We start from the raw sequence: 24,413 nt of genomic DNA on the forward strand, positions 1-24,413 counted from the left end.
AGGTTGACACAAATAACAACAGGTTAGAAACATTTCATGTTATTTACAGGAAAGAAGGATACTGCATGCCAATATACACAAAGTATATGGGTGCATCACAATTGAAACATAAGTAAACAGTCAAAGAAGGGAACTGCATGTTATTTACAGACATTATATTTGCGCATCACAGTAAAACCATGAAAACTGTCAAAGGATGAGGCTACTACATATTCCATGTCTCCAACTAATCTTCACTTCTATTTTCTGCAACTACTTTCATAATTTCAATTTCCACTTTCAGCCTTTTCTCTGGATTCATACTTCTCCAAGAGCGGTGCAAGCATGCGTGCGAATAAGTCAACTTCGTCTTCTTTCTCATCTACAAAAATTAAACTAGATGCATTCAGGATATTTTTTTCATAAATAAGATTGTAATAATTACCTGCAGTAATGCGTTCAATCGCAGAAAAAATGATTCGCTCACTATCTGACGACCGTGAGTCTTCTTTGTTTTGCTTTCCTGGAATCTGTTTGCCTAATGGCGTGCTGCAATCACTTGGCAACGATGGTGCTGGATCTCCAGAATGCAATGGTCCTGTAGAGTGATAGGCACATAATATACACCTATTCTATATAAATAACGAAACACAATTTGACAGGGTGTTCACAATTAATATTTGTAACTGAACTGAGCTGCTGGTAACTAAAGTCTTGCCCAATGTTCCCTCTAAGCTGCGCAAACGCGCATCGCTGATACGGTCTCTGCGCACAGAAAATCTAAGTTGTGCACAAAAAATCCGAAGTGATGAACTTTTTTTGGTATTTACGTACTGTTGTCCAAGGGTATGCGCAGTGAGTTGGTGAGTGTGCGCAGACTCGTCAAAAATTAGAGGGAACATTGGTATTGACCGACGTCTTTCATGTTACATGAAATTTGAATGTTGTACTAACCTTGATTCTGCAAACCGCCATTCAGAACTTCAGTCAGGGTCAAAGTAACTAGAGGGTCATGTGTATCTAGAGCAGTGGTTCCCAACCTTTTCCCAGCCACTCCCATCGATATTTATCACGGAGATAATTCCATTTCTTTTACATTCATCAACTATGAGAAAAAACAAGCAAAGCAATTGGTGAGTAGTTCGAAGTACGGTACTGTACTCGTTTTCTTAAATAATTACCTGGAAATTGTACATCCCGGCTCACGCGTTCCCAGCAGTTTTGCATAGCCACTTTGTCGCCATACAATTTGTGAGACTTTAAATACAGCGCTGGGAATTGCCTTACCAATTCGATCAGTACCTCCGGATCCATTAATGCAGATTGCAAAATCACAGCCGTAATAGTCTATTATATGGAATCGGTGTCTCGTGCACACCAAAGATTCTACTGACTGTACACAGGTGTGACGCCGAGTACCGCCTTGGCACACCAAAGATATTGCGCTAAACGTACCGGGATTCCAACCTGATAGACATTGTGCCGGGAATGTTTGTTGTTAGCGCGCGAACAATCAGCTGATCTCAGTGACGCCTGACTGAGCACAATTTACGCTGCCAGTGTGAACCTCAGGTTCGCTTCACTTAGTTTAGCTTAGTTTAGCGTAGCTTAGCTTATTCTCAGTGTACACCACAATATGGCGTGAAATACACAATATTGGATATTATCATATAGTCCCGCAAGCAGGTGTATCACATCTACAGTCCCTGTCAAGTGTCAACATGCAAATATTTTTTGAATCCGTCTCCACACCCTCTCAGATTTTTCTCTAAATTTATATACAAATAAAGTATCTAGTTCTGAGTACAACGAAATCTATTTCGGACAATTTCGGTTAACGGTTCTCGAGTTATTGCAGTTTGAAAAATGATGATTTTGTCATTACTCAACCATGAAATTTGGCAACATAAAACCGGTGTATGATTGTAACTGATATAGCTCAGAGGTTACTTAGAGTAAAGGTTTGAATGTTATTTAGCAATAATTGTTGGTACATGTTCTTCACTTGCCACGAATTTCCCTGCTCCACAGTATTGGGTCAAGGTTCGAAACGCGATTTTAAAATTGGCATATGTTAAAATCGGTGATGCATAACGATATTTTTCAACTCATCTCGTGCAATTCTATTTAAACCAAAAATCACAAGCAAGGTGTCATTTGAAAATTGTTTCCAACTAGAATGCACGAAACTTAGTTTTATTATTGATATTTGACAGCAACATGGTTAAAGATATTATATGGTGCATAATGCAAATTAGGTCATTTTTTAATTAATTTAAATTATATTAATTCAGTGATTACCTGATTTTGACATTATTCTTCTCCTTATATGATAATGTGTATCAGTAGATAATTATTGCCATGCTCAGAGAGTACTTTTATTTATTGCATGTGCATTATGCTTGCAAGGGTGCTTCTGGGTTTACCGACTATCAGTAATTCGAGTCAACATCCAAATAATATTTCAATTCGTCTTCACACCCTCTCAGATTTCTCTGCAATATCATGTACAGCTAAAGTACCCAATTCTGAGTAGAATAGAATTTAATTAATATAACTTTATTGATCGGTTCTTGAGCAATTGCAGTATGAAGAATGAGGATTGAGGATTTTGTGCTTACTCAACCATGAAATTTGCGTATAATTGTAACTGCTAAAATCATTACTTATACAGGCTGCAGGTAATAATGCTGGTAAGCAATGATTGGTGGTACATGTTCTTCGCTCACTAGGAATTCCCCTCCGTATTAAAGAATCAAGGTTAAAATCTTGATTTGAAAATTGACATACCAGTATGTTGAAATCAGCGATGCGTGACGATATTTCTGAACTCTCTGGCACGACTCTATCTACCTCAAAATTCATAAGTAAGGTGTCATATGAAAGCTGTTACCAATTAGAATCCACCAGAATTGGTTATGAATCGGATATAAGACAGGAACAGGTTTAAAAATATACTTTGACACTTTATGCAGAACAGGTCATGCACTATTTAGAGCGCATCTTCTCAATGAAGTTTTAGACAAGTGGCAGTCAAATATCACATGCAATACCAATTCAGCAACGTTCTACTCTTTCCAAGCTTCCATTTGACACCTTCCTTGAAAAAATCGGTTTAAATAGAATTACGCTAGGCAGAGTTGCATATTTGTTACGCATGGCTGATTTCGAAAACATGATGACTTTGAATTGACATTTGACCCCTAACCCCCATTAGTAAAGTTAAAAATTTAGGTCTATCACAATAAGCATATACCAAAATATCTTACTACAGAAATTTAAGTCTGCCCGGCAGCAATTTGATCACTATAATGTTAATTACAATTAGACACAGGTTCCAAGCAGTATAACGTCACGGCCGAGTGAGCACAAAATGTCATTTTTCAAATTGCAATAACTCTGTAACGAATTGTCCGATTTTCTTGAAACAAAGTTTGTTATGCACCAAATTTAATGCCTGATCGATGTGAAAATTCTCAATTTGATCTGAAATGGTGTGGAGACGGGCGTTTGCATGTTGAGAGGGAATTACTGGGAGTATAAATTGCAACACTTTGCCACAGCTTGGCAGCGGTTGCCTCTGATCGAATGAAAGCCAGATCGAATGAGATCTGCTTGCGGTTAGTAGGTTCATGTTGGGTTTAGAGGTTGTCAGTTACCATATACTCCAACAGGATGTCTCTCGGTTACGAGATATACACATTTCATGGTTGGATGGTAACAGGATTCTCCTATAGATAATATATGCACGTGTTGGATTTGCGTATATAGTATATAATTGAAGAAATAATATTATTATCATCGAGGGACGTAGGAATTAGGATGAGGAGTAAAAACAAAACCGTGATTTGTCAGATAAGACGTTATATAATATCCAGTGGTATGGTTAGTTAGCCAGACGAAGTAACGATGCAGCATAGTGATCTGAAATCATAGTGTCCTATATGGTGTCGACAAGCAAATCTCACGGCTCAGTGAAATTGTATCACGTCACAATTTCCATTTGGCTACAGGCAATTTGACGGTCATTTTTGACCGGCTTGCCGAGCATTAAATTTGGTAAAACGGGTATCAATCGAAGGCTGAGTCTGCACTGATTACGAAAATATAAATTTTATTCCGCTCATCGCCCTGGAACTCCCACAATCAGCCTCGAATTTTTCATTGTTATGGAGATTGGCATTGGGACGCAACAATGCTGTCTGGCGAAACGAGAGAGAAACTCATGACGCAACAATGCTGTCTGGCGATACGAGAGTGTAGCTCAAGAGAAAAAGGTCCAAAAAGCATTGTTGCGTCCCAATGCCAACCTCCACAACAATGAAAAATTCGAGGCTGATTGTGGGGGTTCCAGGACCGCAAGCGGAATAAAATATATATTTTCGTAATCAGTGCAGCGTCAGCTTTCGATTGATACCCGTTTTACCAAATTTAATGCTCGGCAAGCCGGTCAAAAATGACCGTCAAATTGCCTGTAGCCAAATGGAAATTGTGACGTGATACAATTTCACTGAGTCGTGAGATTTGCTTGTGTCGACACCATATAGGTCACTATGCTGAAATCGTATTGTGGATTGCCAACCCACGGATAGATTCGCAAGATCTGAGTCACGGATGAATGCACTGACAAACGTACTGAAGAGCCGGCTAAAAGCAGCAAACTTTGTAGTCCTAGAGCTGGCGATCCAAGCGTCCAAATTTGATGCATCTGGTCTTTATCGTAAGCTATTGATGCACTAATTCCGAAAATACAAATTAAAATCTCGTCAGGGCAATGTAACTGTTCCACAATTGCCGTTTAAGACCGACTGTTCTGAAAAGTGAGGGCGCCGCAGCAGCATGACCACAACAAGGACCAATTACGCGCAGCGATTGTTCAGAACAATACTGATTCCCAGACTTTCACGACTATTTTGGGATGGTACCATTGCCTGGAAATATACTTTTATTGCGGAATCAGTGCGACACTAGCTTTCGATTAGGACCATACTTATCAAATTCCGACGCTTGGATCGCCAGCTATGGGACTATCAATTCTGCTGCTTTTAGCCGGCTCAACAGTTCGCTTCTTGGCGTATTCAATCGTGAGTCACGTGTTGCGAATCCATCCGTTGGTTAGCAATCTAATAATTGTACACAATGGCAGCCGAGGCCAGCATAGCGGTAAAAATAAAAAAATTCGCCCGCAAGGGCGCAGTCAAGGGCTTCTGCGAATGGATCCACCAAATTCCTTGTCGACATTTAAAGAGAATGCATTATAAAGTCAATTATTTTATGTTGTGCTTGACAGGTCTCAATAGCAATTTAATGTATTGAAATTGTAATCGAGCAAAATTTTTGTCAAATTACAATTACACAAAATAAAAATGCTTCAATTACAATACAATTACATTGAAAAATGTAATTATTTACATTCAGCCTAATTACAAATTACAATTGATCCAACTCTGGCCACCACCTACATTTGTTTAAATGGATTTAGGGCATCTCATTCATATCAAATCCAAGGAGCGGAATTTCATGATATGACAACGAATTTCAAGAAATGCAGTTACAGAATTCGCTTTGAAATAGTAGTCAACTCAATTTCTATAGATGAATAGTATATGATCTTATTATCAAGAAAAGTCGTTTTCTTGACGTTTATTACTAAGCCCACAATTATCATTTGCACAAGACAGATGACGATTGCACGATGATTAAGCTAAGTTTGAACTAAAACTTCGTGGGGGTCCGCCGGGTCCGTGACGGTCCGAAAGGGGTCCGCGAAGACAAAAAGGTTGAGAACCACTGCTCTAGAGATCCACATCAAACTGTTCTGAACAACAGACCCAGGCCAAATTACCACAAAGTGTTCATTGAAACTGATTTATGCAGTGAGAAACAACTTTTTCAGGAACTCATCGTACACTGTAACTGAAATATGGAAACAGGAAAAACATTTTCATACCGGAACAATTAGGTAAGAAAAACAATGTATATGGAATTTTTTGTGGTAGCGATAAATGGATATTTGCAAGAGGCTTAGTGACACGAAGACACATAACTTAACTATTTGTACAATCTCAGCCCAGGAATCATGCAGGCTGCAAGGTCGATCCAAAAATATATTCACTATTTGCTTGTACAGATTTGATTGCAATTCTTAATTGTATTGATATGGTGGCAGAGTAAATGCAAGACTCCTTTGAATAACAGAATAACGTTTCTCTATGCCTTTGTTCATTTTGAAGTAGTCCTACATTTTTGTATCAGCAGTAACATTCAGCAACTAAATACAAAATCGGTTCTTCAGCTGGACAACAAAACAACTCGAACCATTTCAAACAGATGAATGAAATATTTGTCAATCTGACAATTCATCAAATACAAAAGATTAAAAAATTCTAGGACATGAGATGTTTCCTGTGATCACGAAAATGTGCTTCCAGCAAGAATATTTGTCACCTACTGCATGAATATTCACATCTTCACACTCACTGATGAGTAAGTGACCAATTTTCCACGCTCTAAAACTTGAAGTTTCTTATTTGTATTCTAATGTGTTTTCGAGTGGCCGATCAAAGCCAAATCTTTTCCGTAGATCTGACATGCATAGTTTTTGGCTACAGTGTTTTTATTTCCATGTTATTTCAAGTTACCAAGCAGAGTAAATGCTTTTCAACAGATAAGACACACATGGTTTTAGACTCAGGTATGTGTATGTCAATATATTTGCAAAGCACAAAGCCGGGTTAACGCTTTTCCGGAAATCTGACACACATAGTATTTGACACCGATATGTGTAGTTTCATGTGTTTAACCAAGCCGGTAAACGATTTTCCGCAGATCTGACACTCATAGTTTTTTACTATAGTATGTACATTTCAATGTGTTTTCAGGTTGACGAGCCGCACAAGATATGACAATCGTGATTTTTGACTTCGTTATGCACTTTTCCATGTCTTTTCAAGTTACCAAGCTGGGTAAACGCTTTTCCACAAATCTGACACTCATATTTTTTGCCTCCAGTATGTGTATTACCATGTCTGGTCGAGTTACCAAGCCGAGTAAACGCTTTACCACAAATCCGACATTCATACTTTTTGAGCCCGGTATGTCTTGTTAGATGTTCTTTCAAGTGCTGAAGCTTGGTAAAAGCTTTTCCGCAGATCTGACACTCATACTTTTTGACTCCGGTATGTGCTGTTAGATGTTCTTTCAAGTGAGCAAGCTGGGTAAACGCTTTTCCACAGATCTGACACTCATAGTTTCTCAATCCAATATGTGTATGTCCATGTCTAGTCAAGTCACGAAGCCGAGTAAACGCTTTACCACAGATCTGACACACATAGTTTTTGATTCCGGTATGTGTTGTTAGATGTTCTTTCACGTGACCAGGCTGGGTAAATGCTTTTCCACAGATCGGACACTCATAGTTTCTCACTCCAGTATGTGTATGTCCATGTCTGGTCAAGTCACGAAGCCGAGTAAACGCTTTGCCACAGATCTGACACACATAGTTTTTGATTCCAGTATGTTTAGTTCGATGTTCTTTCAAGTGAACAAGCTGGGTAAATGGTTTTCCACAGATCTCACATGCATAGTTTTTGATTCCTGTATGTGTATGTTCATGTTTTTTCAAATCATAACGCCGGGTAAATGCTTTTCCGCAGATGTGACATTCATAGTTTGTGACTGCGGTATGTGTAATCCCATGTGTTTTCAAGTTACCGAGCTGACTAAATGCTTTTCCGCATATCTCACATTCATAATTTTTGACTCCAGTATGTGTATTTCCATGTTCTTTCAAGCTGCTATCCTGGGTAAACGCTTTTCCACAAAGTTCACATTCATACTTTTTGATTCCAGTATGTATATCTCCATGCCTTTTCAAGTCACCAAGCCGGGCAAACGCTTTTCCGCAGATCTCACATTCGGTATTCCTATATTCAAGGTGGAATTGAAGGTGAATTTTCAATCCGTCTGGAAAATGGAAGCTCTTTCCACAGATCAAACACATTTTCTTTGTCATTCTTCTTGATTATCAGTAAATTACTTCTTCAAGTGCACACATCAAGCGATCGTTCTCTGATTGAAGACGAATATATTCCAATAGCTTGAAATGAGCTAATAAATAGTATTAGAATATTTATATTATAGAAAATCTGTCAGAACATACAGATGATAACTTGCAATAATTATTAAGGTTGACAAATTACAACATTCAACCAATACAAGAATAAAAAACATGGAATATATATCAATAATAGGTATGTTGCATTTTTAGGCATTGTAATGATCGGGAATAAGACAATTCAGACGAGTAGTTCCAAAAAGATGTTTTGCCAAATTTTAGAGATCACAAATACATTTTAGATTCCCTTTCGGAAATTTCCTGCGGATAGAACATTTGGGACGTTCAGGTTTTAACTTGATCGTCCAATAGAATTCACTTCCAAGACACTGAACCATAAACTTACTCTCCGTTCACCAAGTCCATCGGATGACAATTAGATTCCTAAGTGTTCCAGACCGCCTGTGACTCCATCAGCACGGTTCGGCTAGGCAATTAGGGACGGATATCTGATTCGGAGTAGGCAACTGGCCCTGGTCACGTTAAAAACCAGCACCTACGGCACTAGCCGAATAAGGATTGTGTCTGACAATATTTTGGAGATCAGTGGTTCTTCAACGTTTTCCACCACGAGCCAAATTCAAGTGGCATTGCCATCTTGCGACCCAAGACTTGCTCATAGAAATGAATACTTTTCAAATGCTACTATGCTACATTTTTCACCAGCATGTATGAAATAGCGCAAGTGCAGACAACCAGCTGTACGCAACGGCGTTTTATGAAACATGATTCATCACATTGATTACAATACCAATTTCAGTAGTTGAAGTCACTTGTCATTCATGGTATTATTTGTGCATAACTCTCCTTTAATTGTATATTTATGGATCGCAAACTTTTTGTACTCACAAACTCCTTTCAGGGCATTTTCAAGATTAGGGTCATCTGAATCATTGAACGCGATCGATTTTACGGAACCAAGTACCGGAAAACAACATGCACCATTAGCAGGCAGAATATTATCATTTTCATAACAAACACTGTGAATTTTTTTTCTGCCACCCCATTTTACCCATTACAACGGAGACTGATCATGCTAGAGTTGGAAGATGTTGACGAAATATTGATGATTCAACCTCAGCTAGTAAGACGTGGCTATGTCTCATACCTTCTCCCCCTTCCTCGTCCAACACAGAAACACACATGATTCAAAAATATGTGCATTCTCATGATCAGGCCACATTTTCATAACCGCTGTTCTGTGTTTCATTTCTATTGGCTGTTGGCTATTTTATGTGACAATTTAACGAACATAGAATGTTGCCGACGCTGGATGATTAAAAAAGATCAGTATATGGGATGCATATTTTGTTAACGAAAACTCGCCTATATCTCTGTTGACTTCCCAGAGATATCACAGACATGTCATACTTCTTACATCTGGCATGGATATTCCCACATGTTCTAAAAGTAAACGCATTTTCGCGGGTCTAGCATTCATAGTTTCCGACTCTGTTATGTGTTTATCCGTGTATATTCAAGTCTCCAGCGTGAGCAACCTGTGTAGGCCTATGTCTATGCCTCTTCAAGTAAGCAAGCTGAATAAAAGTTTTATCGCGGATCTAACATTCGTAGTTTTTGACTCCAGTATGTGTATTTCCATGTATTTTCAATTGAACAAGTTGGCTTAACGACTTGCCACGGATTTGGCACTCATAGTTATTGACTCAGGTGTGTGTATTTCAGGGGCGGGCAAAATACGGCCCGCGACGGGATTTTGTGCGGCCTGCGGACAGTTTTTGGTCTTACGTGATGATGAGGACAGTGTCGCCGTCAACAGGCATTTAGGCGCAAACATTTTCAAGCATGAACCTTAGCACGACAAATCGACCTTCCAATACAGCTGATGTTCACTGCATTGACGTAGCCCGGGCTATGGGGACCATGTTATTCCCCAATTTTTCGAAAATATTCGTAATATTTATAAATATTTATAAATAGTGGACTATTTACGGGCAGATGGATTCAAATTAAAAATATTTTGTTCGCTGTGCGCGGTTTAGTGTCTCTCCGTGCTTGTCCTGATTATGAGAATAAAGTATCCTAATCCTAATCGTGAACTTTGCGCCGAATCTATCACAGAGAGACCTCTAGTGAAAGTATTTATCTTAATTTCCAGTCAACATTTCACAGATGGTGACAAAAATTACAACATTATCGATTCAAGTCAAAGAGAGCGTAAATGAACTTGCTTTATTTTTAGAGAACAGTTTCCTGAACGAGAAAACAAATGCTAAACTTCGTAAAACGTTGGCAAAGCGGAAAGTGACGAACTAATTTATTTTGCTATATTTATTAGCTCGAGGGCAAAAAGGACGATGCTTCGATTTTTGTAATTTTGTTAATGATAAAAAATATACTATTTTTAGGCTAATTCATTCACGTGAGCTAGTGTCAATAGGAAACCAAAAATCAAAAAATAGCGCACTAAATACGCTCGATTTACAGAATTGATTCAAACTGTATCCGCAACTATGAAAGGATAATATTTTTTTTTGGTATGGCTTGAGGCCGTAGAGATGCATCAGTCTAGCTAGAGTTGCGGAGTAGGCTATTGCGTCATCATTAGCAACCTGCATATTCGCGCAAGGACATATCAAGACATATCAAAATTTTGCTAAACTTGCGACTGTGCGCCAAGACAGATTGACAGTGATAACACCTATAATAAAAAATGGTCGATACATGTTTACAGAAACCGTCGACATTAATATGACTGCGCGGCTCCAGAATGACAGCAACGTATAGTCGTGCGGTACAAATGCGACTCGAAGAGGAAAACAAGAAATGTCAAGAAATACTAATTTGGAATCCTTCGAGCAGCTTAGCGTCAATCTTGAACGGAGGTCAACCAAGTTGATGAAAGCAACGTGTACCCATACTAAACTTCATGAATAGTCTTAACATGTGTGGAATGAGTGTCCTAAATTTTTGAAGGCGTAATTTCCATCAGGAAATCTGATCACGTGTATCCCATATATGGAAGTACCAATATTATTGACCAAATTCAAATGTAAACTTTACCAGTGTTACCAAGCAAAATATAGAATAAATACGAATTTGCAGATAGTTGAAACCAATTCATATTATGAAGCAGACATGGGTAATATCAACATTTATTCTAGACACAATAATAAATTTGGTTCAAATCGCAGAAGACGTACATTAAGGGGAGAAGTGAGCTGTCAGTGCACTACAAACACATCGTTGCTACCTATCGACAGAATACTACTACGGAATTCTACGAATACATACGATGGAATCACATCGTTTATGTTCAGTTAATTTGTGACAAAACAGTTCAGGCTGAGTTAAAGCACGCATCACGATCGTCAAATGATTGGTTGGTATCGCAGGTCACACAAGTTGTTGACAGGGTCAAGCTGGGAAAAAAAGAATTGATTGATCAAGTTACAAACTTGTTCAACTTGTCCAGCACAATTTCGAAAGGCATAGAAGGGTTATTTTCAGATTTAAAGAATCAAGTTTGGAAAAAAACTGTTTCTAAAAATATCGAGCTGTCTGTATCATCTTTACAAGAGGATAAAACTACCAACGGACTCAAAATACCATTTACTGGCTTTCATTCGCTTCAATAACAATGAGACATTGATATCTGAATAATCCCCCTCGTGACAGCAGTCACCAGTCACAGTAAGGTTGTTCCGGAAATAGCGTTTTTTTTTCAAACTTCACTCACATAGTGATGAAATTGTCAGGTTGCCTAACAACGTTAAACACCAAATTTCAGTCGATTCCAACCAGCAAAAGCTATGCAATCTGAAATAATCGACAATTCGGCCATTTTTAAAGTAATAGTATGGCCGATTTCGACACTTCGCCAAAACCAACATCACGTTCAAAGCATGTCTGAATTTTCGCAATTTTTAACGTATATTGCACAAAATTTCCCCGATGATGATATGATCCCTAGAAAGAAATATCTCTCGATAAAAAACTTAAAATTACACCTTTCTTCATGTTTGTTTTAATCAAGCCGATTAGCGTCTGCGCTGTACAACAGCAAGCGATCTCCTGCTTGGTTTGCCGCGGAATTAGATCTGTGCTGCACGTTAATACATCGGGGTCAACCGCAGGCCTGATCAATCACATATATAACACTCCATGTGCGCAAGATGTGATCCCTAGCCTAAACACCACAGTCTCATCTCTAACAGGCCTAGTACGCACGACATAATCGTTGGCCTGAGCAATCGCATCTGTAATAGGCCTCGTGCGCAAGATGTCGCTGGCCTGAACTATCGCGTCGCCAGCCTCGCAGGCTTTGGCTACTATCTACTATTGTTTAGAGCAGGGGTCACCAACCCGGTGCCCGCGGGCACCAGGTAGCCCGCGAGGACTAAATGAGTAGCCCGCGAGCCCATTCTAAAAATAGGTGGAATAACCAATATTCGTCAGATTATTACCAATGAGATTTTAAATATATAGATCGATCGATTCAGCTATTCTTGTTTAAAACACACTAACATGTCACTTACATATATAAACACTTATCTTCTATTACAATTAGTAATAGGCCTATATAGATATGTGATAGAATCACCATAAATTCATGGTACGGCGCATTGCCTATACAGGTGACATGACTGAATGCCCCACGGTCTTCTTGAAATGGTGGCGGTTCCGATATGATAGCTCGACGACCAGGACAATGCCACAGTAGTAAACAATATTACTATTCGGACTCAGATAGCTGTGAAGTACTAGCAGATTTTTAATATCTGTATACCCATTACGTATTGCATCTTTTGACACAGCTTGTTTCTGTTACAATCAACGCAGTTTAATATACCATGTTTCTAACTTTCCGTAATCGTTGCTGCTGTCCGGTATTGTCATTTCTGGATGCTGAACCGTAGGAGATTGAAATTGTAACACTGCAAAATGACCCCCACCTCACCGTGCAGCAACGTTTGGTGCATTATTGATACGGAAAAGTACAGTGGTGTATGCGCAGCAGCTATGAAGGTTGCAAGCGTCTATTGTTCAACTTATCGTTGTGAATCAGCCTTTTCGGACATAAACTTCATCAAAAACAAACACAAAACACGCTTAATTATTGCACATCTGGAACACTCACTCAGAATTGCAGTGTCAAGTTAAATACCAGAGTACAGCGCACTAGTTGATATCATACAATGCCAGGCTTCCCATGGACTGCTATAGAAACAGATAACATGATGTCCAGTCCTGCCCAGTGCTATGAATATCAAAGCGGAAATTCAGTGTGGTACGGGTAAACGACGGGAGTAAATAGTAGCCCGCCGCTTCAATCATTACGTAAAAGTAGCCCTCGGTTGCAAAAAGGTTGGTGACCCCTGGTTTAGAGACAATGCCGTTAAGTGTATAATGGTTGGCAATGATTATGTCATCATTGTTCAACAATGACATCGCAAAACAGAATGTTATCGAATACTAAAATATTACCGTAATTTTATAAGTATAGTACGCCCCCATGTATAATAGGCACCCTTAAAATGGCATGCAAATTCTGGGAAAAAGCCTGTACCCATGTATAGTACGCACTAGGGATGGTGTGAACCTCTGAAAGGTTCAGGTTCGTGTGAAAGCGAACCTTTTGGAAAGGTTCTGTGTGAACCAGAACGTGAACCTCATGACGTCACGTGACGTCATATTGCTAATTCCAACCCTACATTTCAGTGAAGTGATAGCCTATATTAATGTACACTATATCTAGCGACGACTCGGGCTACATAATGCCACAATGCTGAAGTACATATTGACGTTTTAAACGTCACCAGATGTATCAACTGGGCAATTAATTTATATCATCATCCCAGAAAATCAATATCTTCCATCGCTTTGCCAACAATTTCGACAAGGACTTGCAAGGGAATATATGCTTACGCCTTAACGGTCAAGGCCTGACCGTACAATGTATTCGGCGTTTGAGTATTGCTACGGTGATGGTGAAGCAGAGGGTTTCTATACTTGCTACCGGTATTAACCCATTAACAAGTTATAGAGCAGTAGCCAACACCCCAATCGCACGGATTTGGATTTTATGATACAATAAACACATGAAATTAAGATTGACCCCGTACGTCTGCTAGATTATTTACATCAGACAAAGACATCAATTTCGTCAATTGGTTGAATAAGCATCATTCGCTGACTATCGATACACGTAGTGTATTTCGCCTTTGATTTTGTGAGATTGCGGGTCAAGCTCACAGCAGAGAGTAACTAAATATTCACAAACGGAAAGCTGGATATTTCGATCAAACGTTTGTAACAAAGCAAGTAAAATTTTTGAGATGGTCAAGGTACATGCTTCTTGTTTAGTGTTGATTTTTTATGCTGACAACGCCATGCATAGAATTTCCCGCAGTTGAAATGCAATAAATTTCAACCAAAGATGTTATGATGAAGTGAAAATCGTAATATATGAAAAAGGTTCACAGTGCAGAACCTACCGAGGTTCGTTTGTGAACGCGAACCTCTAAATATCGGAGGTTCACACACAGAACGCGAACGTGAACCTCACGTTCACACCATCCCTAGTACGCACCCTGCATTCGCAGTACATGAATAGCTGTGTTTTAGTACACGATGGTGTTCTGTTTTGCGATGTCACTGTCAAACAATCATGACATAACCATCGCTAATCATTATGCAATTAACGGCATTGTCTCTAAACGATAGTAGAGAGCAGCCAAAGCCTGCGAGGCTGGCGACGGGATAGTTCGGGCCAGCGACATGACGTCTTGCGCACGAGGCCTATTACAGATGCGATTGCTAATCATTATACAAGTAACGGTATTGCCTCTATATGATCGTAGATAGCAGCCAAAGCCTGCGAGGCCGGCGACGCGACATCTCGCGCACGAGGTCAGATGCCATTGCTCAGGCCAACGGTTATGTCGTGCAGACCACGGCTGTTGGAGGTGCGACTGATTACGCAAGCGATTGTATTCTGCGCACATGGCCTGTCGATGAATTAGCAAGGATTGCCGTGCGCGCGTTCAGCAATCAATGAATGGATGACCTCATTTCGCTCGCGTCTAAACGGCAAACCAGCTCAGCAGGATATTGCGTGCTGTGCAGACGATACTCTCGTTAATTGACAACACGCTTTTTGCTAATTGGTAGCGCGTTACACTGATAATACGAATTACTGGGCACGATGGCTGAAAGTGATGCGCGATTGGAAACAAACATGAAGAAAGGTGTGATTTCAAGTTTTTTATCGAGGGAGATTTTTTTCAAGCGTGTTGTTCCCATGTATAATACGCACTCCCCGATTTTAGGGCAAAAAATCGTGAAAATTTTGAGGATTATACATGGAAAATTACGGTACTTTTCATGTACTGCGAATACACGGTGCGTACTATACATGGGTACAGAGATGTCTTTTCGACATGTTTTGATCTTGACAAGGGCCTATGGTGGGGTTTGGATGAAGTCATTGCCAGTAAACGAAAAAAAAAAGATTTGTCACGGATTATATGGAAATTGGTCCACTTCATTGAAATAGACATGTTAAAACGATGGCGAGATAATTATCAAATAGAGTACTTTACACACTGAAATTAACGACCACTAACAGGACAAAAACTGATAATAAGCACGTAAAATACGGGTAAATACATTCCTGAAGTGATAGTCGTTATCTATATTCTTTGTTGGTCCGATGTAGATTTCTTCACGATACAATGTGATATTATATGATATTTTATTATTTGCTCTGCAGCACTCCTATAGTACTATCACAGGCGAATTATAAGACTAATGGGCATCGTGACAGATCCTGTTCATATCAAATGTTATCGTCCTCTTTTCATGTCATCCTCCATATTCGGTTACTGCCATCCAATTGTATCCATGTATCGTGGTGAAAGACCAATGCTTTTTATTACTATATGACAAGGAGGTCCAGATGATATCAAGAGACCCGAAAATGACAAATGTGCTCTGTAAGCTCATTGGGTTACCATTTGGTTTCCCTGTATCTTGCAAAGTTTCGAGCAAATAAAAAGCTTCAGTATCAACGCTTATGTAAAGTTTCAGAAATGTTGTTTTCAGCTCATAAATACCATTCTGAATTGCAATCAGCAGCATTTTAACGCCCCGGATCAGTCAATGTGAAGTAGCGGAGAAATATTCGAACACTGAGCTGCTGAGGAATGCAACTGATGTCTCAGTGGATGTGATTTTGGGAATGACGACTTTGCAATCAGTAAACAATTTGAATCAAGGCAGAGATACATCGGTATGCCTTGCATAAATGGGAGAGATTTCGTGAAATCTAACCTGGTCAGACAAAAAAATACTCCTAAATATGACTATCACTTGAGGAATATATTTACCTGTATTTCAACTTCTTACCAATTCATTTCCTTTTCGTGGTCGTTAATTTCAGTGTGTAAAGTACTCTATTAGAATATTATCTCACCGTCGTTTTAACATGTCTATTTCAATGAAGTGGACCAATTTCCAGGTAATCTGTGTCATATCTTTTTTTTTTTCATTTACTGGTGATGTATTCATCCAAACCCCACCATAGGCCCTTGTCAGGATCAAAACAAGTGGAAAAGACATCCCTGCAACTTCAGGCATACCTGGAACATGATTTTTGTTCATGTATGTACGATGAAATTGGTCACAGTACGGTAAATAATATTATTTCAAAAATGACTACAATTTTAATTTGAGTGACCTCGGATTCTACTGGTTGGAATTGAGTCAAATTTGGTCTACAACGTTTTTTAGGTATCCTGACGATTTGACAACCAAGCCGATGAAATTTGAAAAAAAAGTTTTGTTGAACACCACTAATGTTCGTTTTCTAATGCAATACGGCATAAATTTGTTAAAATTGATCTGGAACAAAGCTACTCTCGCACTGACTACGAAAAGATAAATTATGATCTGACAGGGCACTGCAACTACCCCAAACTGCCCTTGAGGCCAAGCCACAGAGATAGTTGCAAATACAGTGCCTACACTGCTCTTGCTGCATTATTGGTTGGCCTGCCTTGGGCCTTGTGAACAAAAGTTGAGCATGATGAAGAAAATTTGCCCTGGGATAAAATCACCTTACCTCTCGCTTCACTATAACTATTATGATGGATTTATCGTCGCCACTGATATCAAGTAAGCTCTTATTCAATACCATTATTCAAATACATTACGAAATAGCTTACGATATCACACATCATTACTGGGAAAAACGTTTAATGCTACGAATAGAGTCTGCATGTAATCAGAGACGTTTTTTTGTTCCACGCTGACATTGCTGTAACAGTAAATTTTTCGCTCATGGCATGCACACTTGTACATATACTGGACTTTGTGCAACGCGGTTCTAGAGCAAATTGTCTGTAAGTACTGAAAGCTCGTTGGATGTTGCGAGTAGGCTACACAGTTTCAACCAAGATGACGTTGCAGTCTACAGGTGCCAGAAAAATAAAATGCTCCACATATGTATCTACCATATGTATATTAGGCCTACTAGACAGCAATGTTGCAAAATCACTTCAGAGAAAATGAATTACTGCTGCCCAAAAGCCTAGTCAATTCGCAATGGTACCAAAATTACCAGCATACCATAAAACAATTCAAAGAGGCCAAACGTTTTTGACAATGAACATTAACAAGACAGAGTGGCATTGCAACCTAACTTATGTTCATGTGTAGTCTTTAGGCTACTAAGGGTTCTTACGTCCAACATGAAGTCAGAGTTGACAATTTTGACTGACCATTTACCATAGATATCTTATTGACTTCAACAGCTATTGAAGGACATTACGTTAAAATATTCATTATTGATCTCGATGCTTTATGCCGAGTACTTCATGTCCCCATATCCAGCCCGCCGACTAGAGAAGTCGCTCGCCCCTAGCCTAGGGCATGATGACTTATTGGCTACAGTTCAAAATTAATTATGAAAGAAATATCCAACCAGCAACAAAATGTTCAAGTAATGGAAAGAATCTGACATAATCATGCAAGTGATAATGAAAATGTCAAGTCATTTGCTAAGCCACGGTTTAGCCCTCTATTTCGATAGATTAGGTAATCTGAAGATTCTTATAGAAAACTTTGACGCACAGATCATCTAGTGCAGTGGTTCTTAACCTTTTTCCTTCCAGCGCCCCCTTTCAAAAATTATCGTGCTCCAGCGCCCCCCCCCTAACTTCATATTGTAAGGAATGTAATAAAGACAATGAGTAAATAAAGGACACGTAATTAACAATTAAACATATTCGGGCGTGCCCGCAGGTACAATTATTCGTTACCAGGGCCGTAACAGCACTTCGTCAGCCCCCCCCCCCAAAAAAAAAGCGTTGGTCGTGGGCCCCCATCGGGTGATAAACCAAACTTCCGGGGGACTTCACTCCCAGACCCCCATTAGGCTGTCTGCTATTTGCTGATAGCCTATTAGGTATGTACATTGGGTGTCCATTTACTGAGGCAGCTATTCTCGCCTATTCGCGCGAAGTGCGAAAAATTTCACTAATTAATGATTGAATTGGTCAATATCATCGGGAATTGCATGTAATTCGAGATCAATTTTTATCCTCTCTCTGCTCACGTAAACACATTTACCGGTAGAGCTGAGTGAGGTGCAATGTTCCCTCTAAGCTGCGCACGTGCGCAGTGCTGACACGGTCTCTGCGCACAGAAAATCTACGTTGCGCACAACAAATCCGGAGTTATTACATTTTTTAGTCGTTACGCACTGTTGTCCAAGTGTCAGCGCAGTGAGTTGTTGAGTGTGCGCAGACTCATCAAAATTTTAAGCGAACATTGTGAGGTTTCTTGGAAACTGTAGGGCCCGTTACTAATAATTAAACATATTCGGGCGGGCGAACCCGTTGGTATGACTTCGTTGCATGATGTTATTTCGTGACCCCCTGTCTGCGATATCAAAAAATATAGAATCGCTCAACGGGGATATCGCCCAACAGGAATATCACTGTCGCCCAATCGTACTAAACTAAAAGACGCACACGATTTCAGATTGGTATTTCTTCAATGACATATAATTTTCCCTGCCAGATGGAATTCGTCTTCTGGGGTTCAGATTGCCAAGACAGGAACATTCGGTGTCAGTCATTTAGGCGCCCATGGACAATTAAACCTATATGTATTTTGAAGGCTATATGTAAAGAAGTTTACGGTGTTAATTTGCTCTGAATACTCATTAAGGATATGTCCTATCACCACACCATCTACTGCGAAGCCATTTTTCTTCAGCGCCCCCCATACCGCCCCCCTGAGCCCAGCGCCCCCCATATTGCCCCCTGAGTGTTTCCGCCCCCCTTCAAGATCGCCAGCGCCCCCTAGGGGGCGCTGGGGGCAAGGTTAAGAACCACTGATCCAGTGCCTAATCCTTGGATTAAAATTAAACGTCGGTGGATCTCCAGGGTCTGTAGCATATTTTCCGTTTATTCATCAATCGTAAGAATCACCAATACAAACCATGCTTATATAAATTACTGGCTTTTCGAAATGAGCCAATAGAAGTAGAGCTAACGACCTTTAAATATCCACAGCTAACCAACTAAAACACAACTAACAAGATTCCATTTCAAAGCGACTAGCCTACCGTAACTGGTTTTCATTTCATCAGAATTGGATCAGCTTTCCACATGAACCTCAGTACAAGTACATAGCCTAATGTGCATTTTAAAATCTTAAGCGCACTTATTCGAACAGATTTACGGCTATTGCTATGCTTGGACAATTTGGACAGGAAATAAACTAGAAAAACTGCTTCATGGACACTTGTACATGTATTAAATGTCTCAATATCTCTAGTCTAGCAGTAGTTGATTACAGTTCTGACTCCACTAGTCGGCTACTATATGCTGTGCCCTGAATCATTGAAGGCGAGCGATTTAACGGAATCAAGCACTAAAAAACAATTTGTGTCACTGAAAGGTAGAATTATATTCTTTATATCACACCCTCAGTGCTTTTTTTTGTTCTGCGACCTCATTTTACCCATTACGGGAATGAGTTGAAAGATATTAACAAATGCCGATGATTTTGGCAGAAACTGATCATGATAGAGTTGGAAGATGTTAACGTTATATCGTGTTTTAACCTTAAAAAGTCGGACTTCACTCTCTCTCGCAATATCTCTCTTTGGACCGAAACACACATGTTACAAAAATCTGTACATATTCATGATCCCGGATCAGGCTACATTTTCGCAACCTCTCTTATTGGCTATTGGCCTATTAAATGAAGCAGAGTTGCAATCATCAATTGAGTTGCACACTGTGAACAAATTTGTAATGATCTTGAGATTTTTTTATGGAAACCGTAAATATCCACTGGAAAGCTCCAAGTTGAAATTCATTTAAGTTAATTGAACTGCTTTGATAGGATAGGTCCTAGTATCCATCCACCAAATATGCATATGCATAAGGATACCTTGGCATTATTACCGCCTCTTTCACAATTCAAACATGAATCCTCTTCCCTTCAGGTCGTCTTTGTAAGGATGCTGCATAATGCTGCAATTAGGAGATATTAACAGCGAAAAGCTGGAAGAATACAATATTAGAGTATGAGAAGTTTCCAATTGTAGCGCTATGATTAATTACTAAACTGAACGAGACGGGATGTCATGAAGGAGTGAAAATCTCAACAAGCTCTATGAAATGGATGGCAGAAACGAGCACATATTTACAAGATACCCACAAACAACACTACAACTTTAAACGAAATTGAAACTGATATGCACAGACTGCTAATTACCAGAGAATGTGGCAATGGATGATGTATTCGCAGTTTAAAAGGTTAGTATAATAAATTATTACATTGGATCATCACACTGTAATACAAAAATTCAAACATCCACACCACACGAAACTGCTTCCGAATAACAAACACTGCGCAATTCACCATTCCGTAAGTGTTCTATTGAAGCTGATTGGTGCAATGCAAGCCAAATTTTTCAGTTAGTAAGCATACATTTCAATTTAAATGTGAAAACAACAGGAGAGATACTCTCATTCACATAATGAAACAAGTGAGTAAAAGATGAGCGAGAAAAGAATGAATTGGGAAACCTGTGACAGCAATAAATAGAGACGTGGGAGAGGTTAAGTGACACGATGACAAAGGCATGCAACCATTTCTTAAATACGAGCCCGGAAATGACGCACCCCAAAAAGTTGCTACACATACACATGAACGTTTCCAACCATTTAGTACGAATGTATGAAACAGTTCTATGGCTGACAATTTATTCAATATAAAATGTTACCGATCCTTTATGATTCAAACAGTCCACTACATGGGGTGCGTCAGGTGGTTAAGCAAACTAGCTGTTCACTATAATGACTTTCCAGAGACATCACAGACACACAGTACTTGTTACCTCTGGCATGAATATACTCGCATGTTTTCAAATTAACACTGTTGCATTGTAAGTACATGCTTTTCCACAGATTTAGCACTCGTAGGTTCCGACTCTGCTATGTGTATTCCTATGTCTTTTCAAGTGACTGAGCCAGGTAAACGCTATTCTACGGGCCTGACACTCAGTTTTTCACTGTATCATGTGTACTTCCATGTGTTTTCAACTGACCAAGCCGGCTAAACGATTATCCACAGATCTGACATGCATATTCTTTGCCTCCAGTATGTATATTTGCATGTTTTTTCAAGCTTCCGAACAGTGTAAATTATTTTCCGCAGATCTGACACTCATAGTTTTTACGCCCAGTATGTGTATTTCCATGTGCTTTCAAGTCACCAAGTTGGCTAAACGCTTTTCCGCAGATTTCACATCGATAGCTTTTGACTCCAGTATGTATATTTGCATGTCTTTTCAAGTTACCAAGTAGGGTAAACGCTTTACCGCAGACCTGACACTCATAGTTTTTACCTCCAACATGTGCATTTCCATGTACTTTCAAGACACCAAGTCGGGTAAACGCTTTTCCGCAGATCTGACATTCATATTGCTTGACTCCGGTATGTGTGGGAACATGTGTTTTCAAGTGGCCTGGCAGCCTGAACGCTTTTCCGCAGATTTGACATAGATAGTTTTTGACTCCAGTATGTGTATATCCATGTACTTTCAAGACACCAAGTCGGGTAAACGCTTTTCCGCAGATCTGACATTCATATTGCTTGACTCCGGTATGTGTGGGAACATGTGTTTTCAAGTGGCCTGGCAGCCTGAACGCTTTTCCGCAGATTTGACATAGATAGTTTTTGACTCCAGTATGTGTATTTCCATGTGATTTCAAGTCACCAAGCCGCGTGAACGCTTTGCCGCAGATCTGACATGCATAGCTTTTAACTTCGGTATGTATATGTCTATGTCTTTTCAGATAATAAAACTGGCTAAACGCTTTTCCGCAAATCTGACAAGAATAGTTTCTGACTCCGGTATGTGTATTTCCATGTGATTTCAAGTTACCAAGCCGGTTAAACCCTTTTCCACAGATCTGACACTCATAGCATTTTACTCCAGTATGTGTATTTTCATGTCTCCTAAAGTCACTAAGCCGGGTAAACGCTTTTCCACAGATCTCACACTCATAGTTTTTTACTCCTCCAGTATGTGTATTTTCATGTCTTTTAAAGTCACCAAGCAGGGTGAACGCTTTTCCACAGATCTCACACTCGTAGTTTTCTACTCCAGTATGTGTATTTTCATGTCTTTTAAAGTCACCAAGCCGGGTAAATGCTTTTCCACAGATCTCACATTCATTATTTCTTTCTTCAAGGTGTAATTGCAGGTGACTTTTCAATCTGTCATGATAATGGAAGTTCTTTCCACAGATCCAACACATATCCCTTGTCATTATTCTGGATTATCCTTGAACTACTTCTTCGAGTACACACATCAACCGTTTCGTGATTGAAAATAAATATTCAACAATAGCTTTGAATGAACTATCACAACGTATCAGAATCCTTTTATAGCAATCCAGTCTGAAGCACAAAGAAAAAAGCGGTTAAGTTTGAAAAATTACAAAATCCAACACCTCACTTTCACAGAACTTTGTCTTAAAAATGAACAGAAGAAAAGTAAAATGCTCAACATATGTACCCTATCTATAATATGTAGGCCTATATATTGACAGACAGCAATATTGCGGAATCACTAAAGACAAAATAAATGACTGCCGACCAATAGTCAATATGCTAAGCGATCGAAAATTACCAGCATACAGTAACAACAATTCAACAAGGGTTGTTCATATGTTTGGCTTGTAGTCATCACGACCTAGAATGCAATGGCCACAATTTTCAATTTATTATGAAAGAAATATCCAACCAATCCACAAGCTCAAGCGTTAATTGGTCTTCACCATCTCCAAACACCAAAAATACTACACTATCTTGGCAGACAGTAGATATCATATTGATTTAGAACAGTGGTTCTCAACCTTTTTTGACACGCGCCCCCCTTGGAGATGGTCAAAAAAATCGCGCCCCCCCTGACACCCCTTGCATTTATCGTCATGTCAAAAAGAGCACATCATCTAATACAGAGGTGGGCAACGTTTTTGATAATCATGGCCGCATTTCGATTACTTATGTAGCCTAAGGCCGCATTCCAGGGCATATAGCCGCAATGAACGATCTGGACGCAAAATTCCTATGGTAAACTGTCCATATCCATTCCCGATGAACTCCAGACTATTTTACTTTTCACAATGGCCTATTGTACGCACCAAAATCGCGAGTGGCAATGTTATGAATAGTTGCCGGGAGGTGCATATTGTCGCGCTGAGCGCGAAAATTTTTCAGGGCCGCGAACGAATTGTTATTTCTTGCCAATTCCCATTCCGGCTCAGATTAAGAAGGGCGCTACTGCATTAAAATCGAACAATGAAGTCTTGTTGAATTGCGCGGAGGGCGGAGAAAATTTCCAGATTAATTAAAATCTCTCGAAAATGCGGGAGTGAATTCGTAATTGCAATTTGCATGTCTACGGCCGCCAACACATACTAATTGAATTAGGCGTCGACGGCCGCTCAAATTCCCTTCTACGGCCGCAGGCTGCCCACCTCTGATCTAATAGTATACATAAGGTATATCTTACGCCAATTTTGAACCTGCATTCCGGTTGTTGAGTCTTTTACATTGCTGACAAATTTCTCCAAACTTTGTTTGAAAATAACAAAAAAAAACATTGAAAAAGACATCCATTAATTAATTGCAAGGTAGGTCACCCTGAGACTAATCCTGATGCTGGTAGTGAGTACAGAGAGCAAGGCATCGTTCTGTCCTACCAGGCTAAATTTGATCAGTTTTGGAAATTAATTAAATTGTGTTGATTTATAGCCTAATTGAG

General features: G+C 39.5%; 3 protein-coding genes across 4 annotated transcripts in view; all 3 read right to left on the bottom strand.

The window, feature by feature from the left end:
* The window catches only part of LOC145434218 (uncharacterized), a 77,054-nt gene extending 65,115 nt beyond the window's left edge, over nucleotides 1-11,939 (bottom strand). The window contains exon 1 of the mRNA XM_080311558.1: nucleotides 6,831-11,939. Within this exon, the coding sequence (XP_080167684.1) occupies nucleotides 6,857-7,993 (1,137 nt within the window). The 5' untranslated portion in view covers nucleotides 7,994-11,939 and the 3' untranslated portion in view covers nucleotides 6,831-6,856. The remainder of the gene's footprint in view (nucleotides 1-6,830) is intronic.
* LOC145434427 (uncharacterized) lies at nucleotides 16-24,196 on the bottom strand. 2 transcript variants are annotated; one of them, XM_080311779.1, is made up of 4 exons: nucleotides 23,503-24,196; nucleotides 934-1,019; nucleotides 425-577; nucleotides 16-361 (listed from the first exon to the last, which is right to left on the bottom strand). In XM_080311779.1, exons 1-4 carry the CDS (start codon nucleotides 23,577-23,579, stop codon nucleotides 267-269), a joined length of 411 nt encoding a protein of 136 aa, XP_080167905.1. In that variant the 5' UTR covers nucleotides 23,580-24,196; the 3' UTR covers nucleotides 16-266. The 2 variants fall into 2 exon arrangements, with proteins under 2 accessions (XP_080167905.1, XP_080167912.1); XM_080311786.1 differs by lacking the exon at nucleotides 23,503-24,196 and adding an exon at nucleotides 1,161-1,319 and having other exon boundaries at nucleotides 934-1,084.
* On the bottom strand, nucleotides 20,638-23,054 carry LOC145434228 (uncharacterized). Its single transcript, XM_080311567.1, has one exon. The coding sequence runs from the start codon at nucleotides 22,912-22,914 to the stop codon at nucleotides 21,784-21,786; it is 1,131 nt and encodes a 376-aa protein (XP_080167693.1). The 5' UTR covers nucleotides 22,915-23,054; the 3' UTR covers nucleotides 20,638-21,783.
* Nucleotides 24,197-24,413: the final 217 nt, after the last annotated feature.

The sequence above is a fragment of the Botryllus schlosseri genome, chromosome 1 (assembly GCF_051294905.1).
Source record: "Botryllus schlosseri isolate E-star chromosome 1, Bs_hap1, whole genome shotgun sequence".
Taxonomy (NCBI): domain Eukaryota; kingdom Metazoa; phylum Chordata; class Ascidiacea; order Stolidobranchia; family Styelidae; genus Botryllus; species Botryllus schlosseri.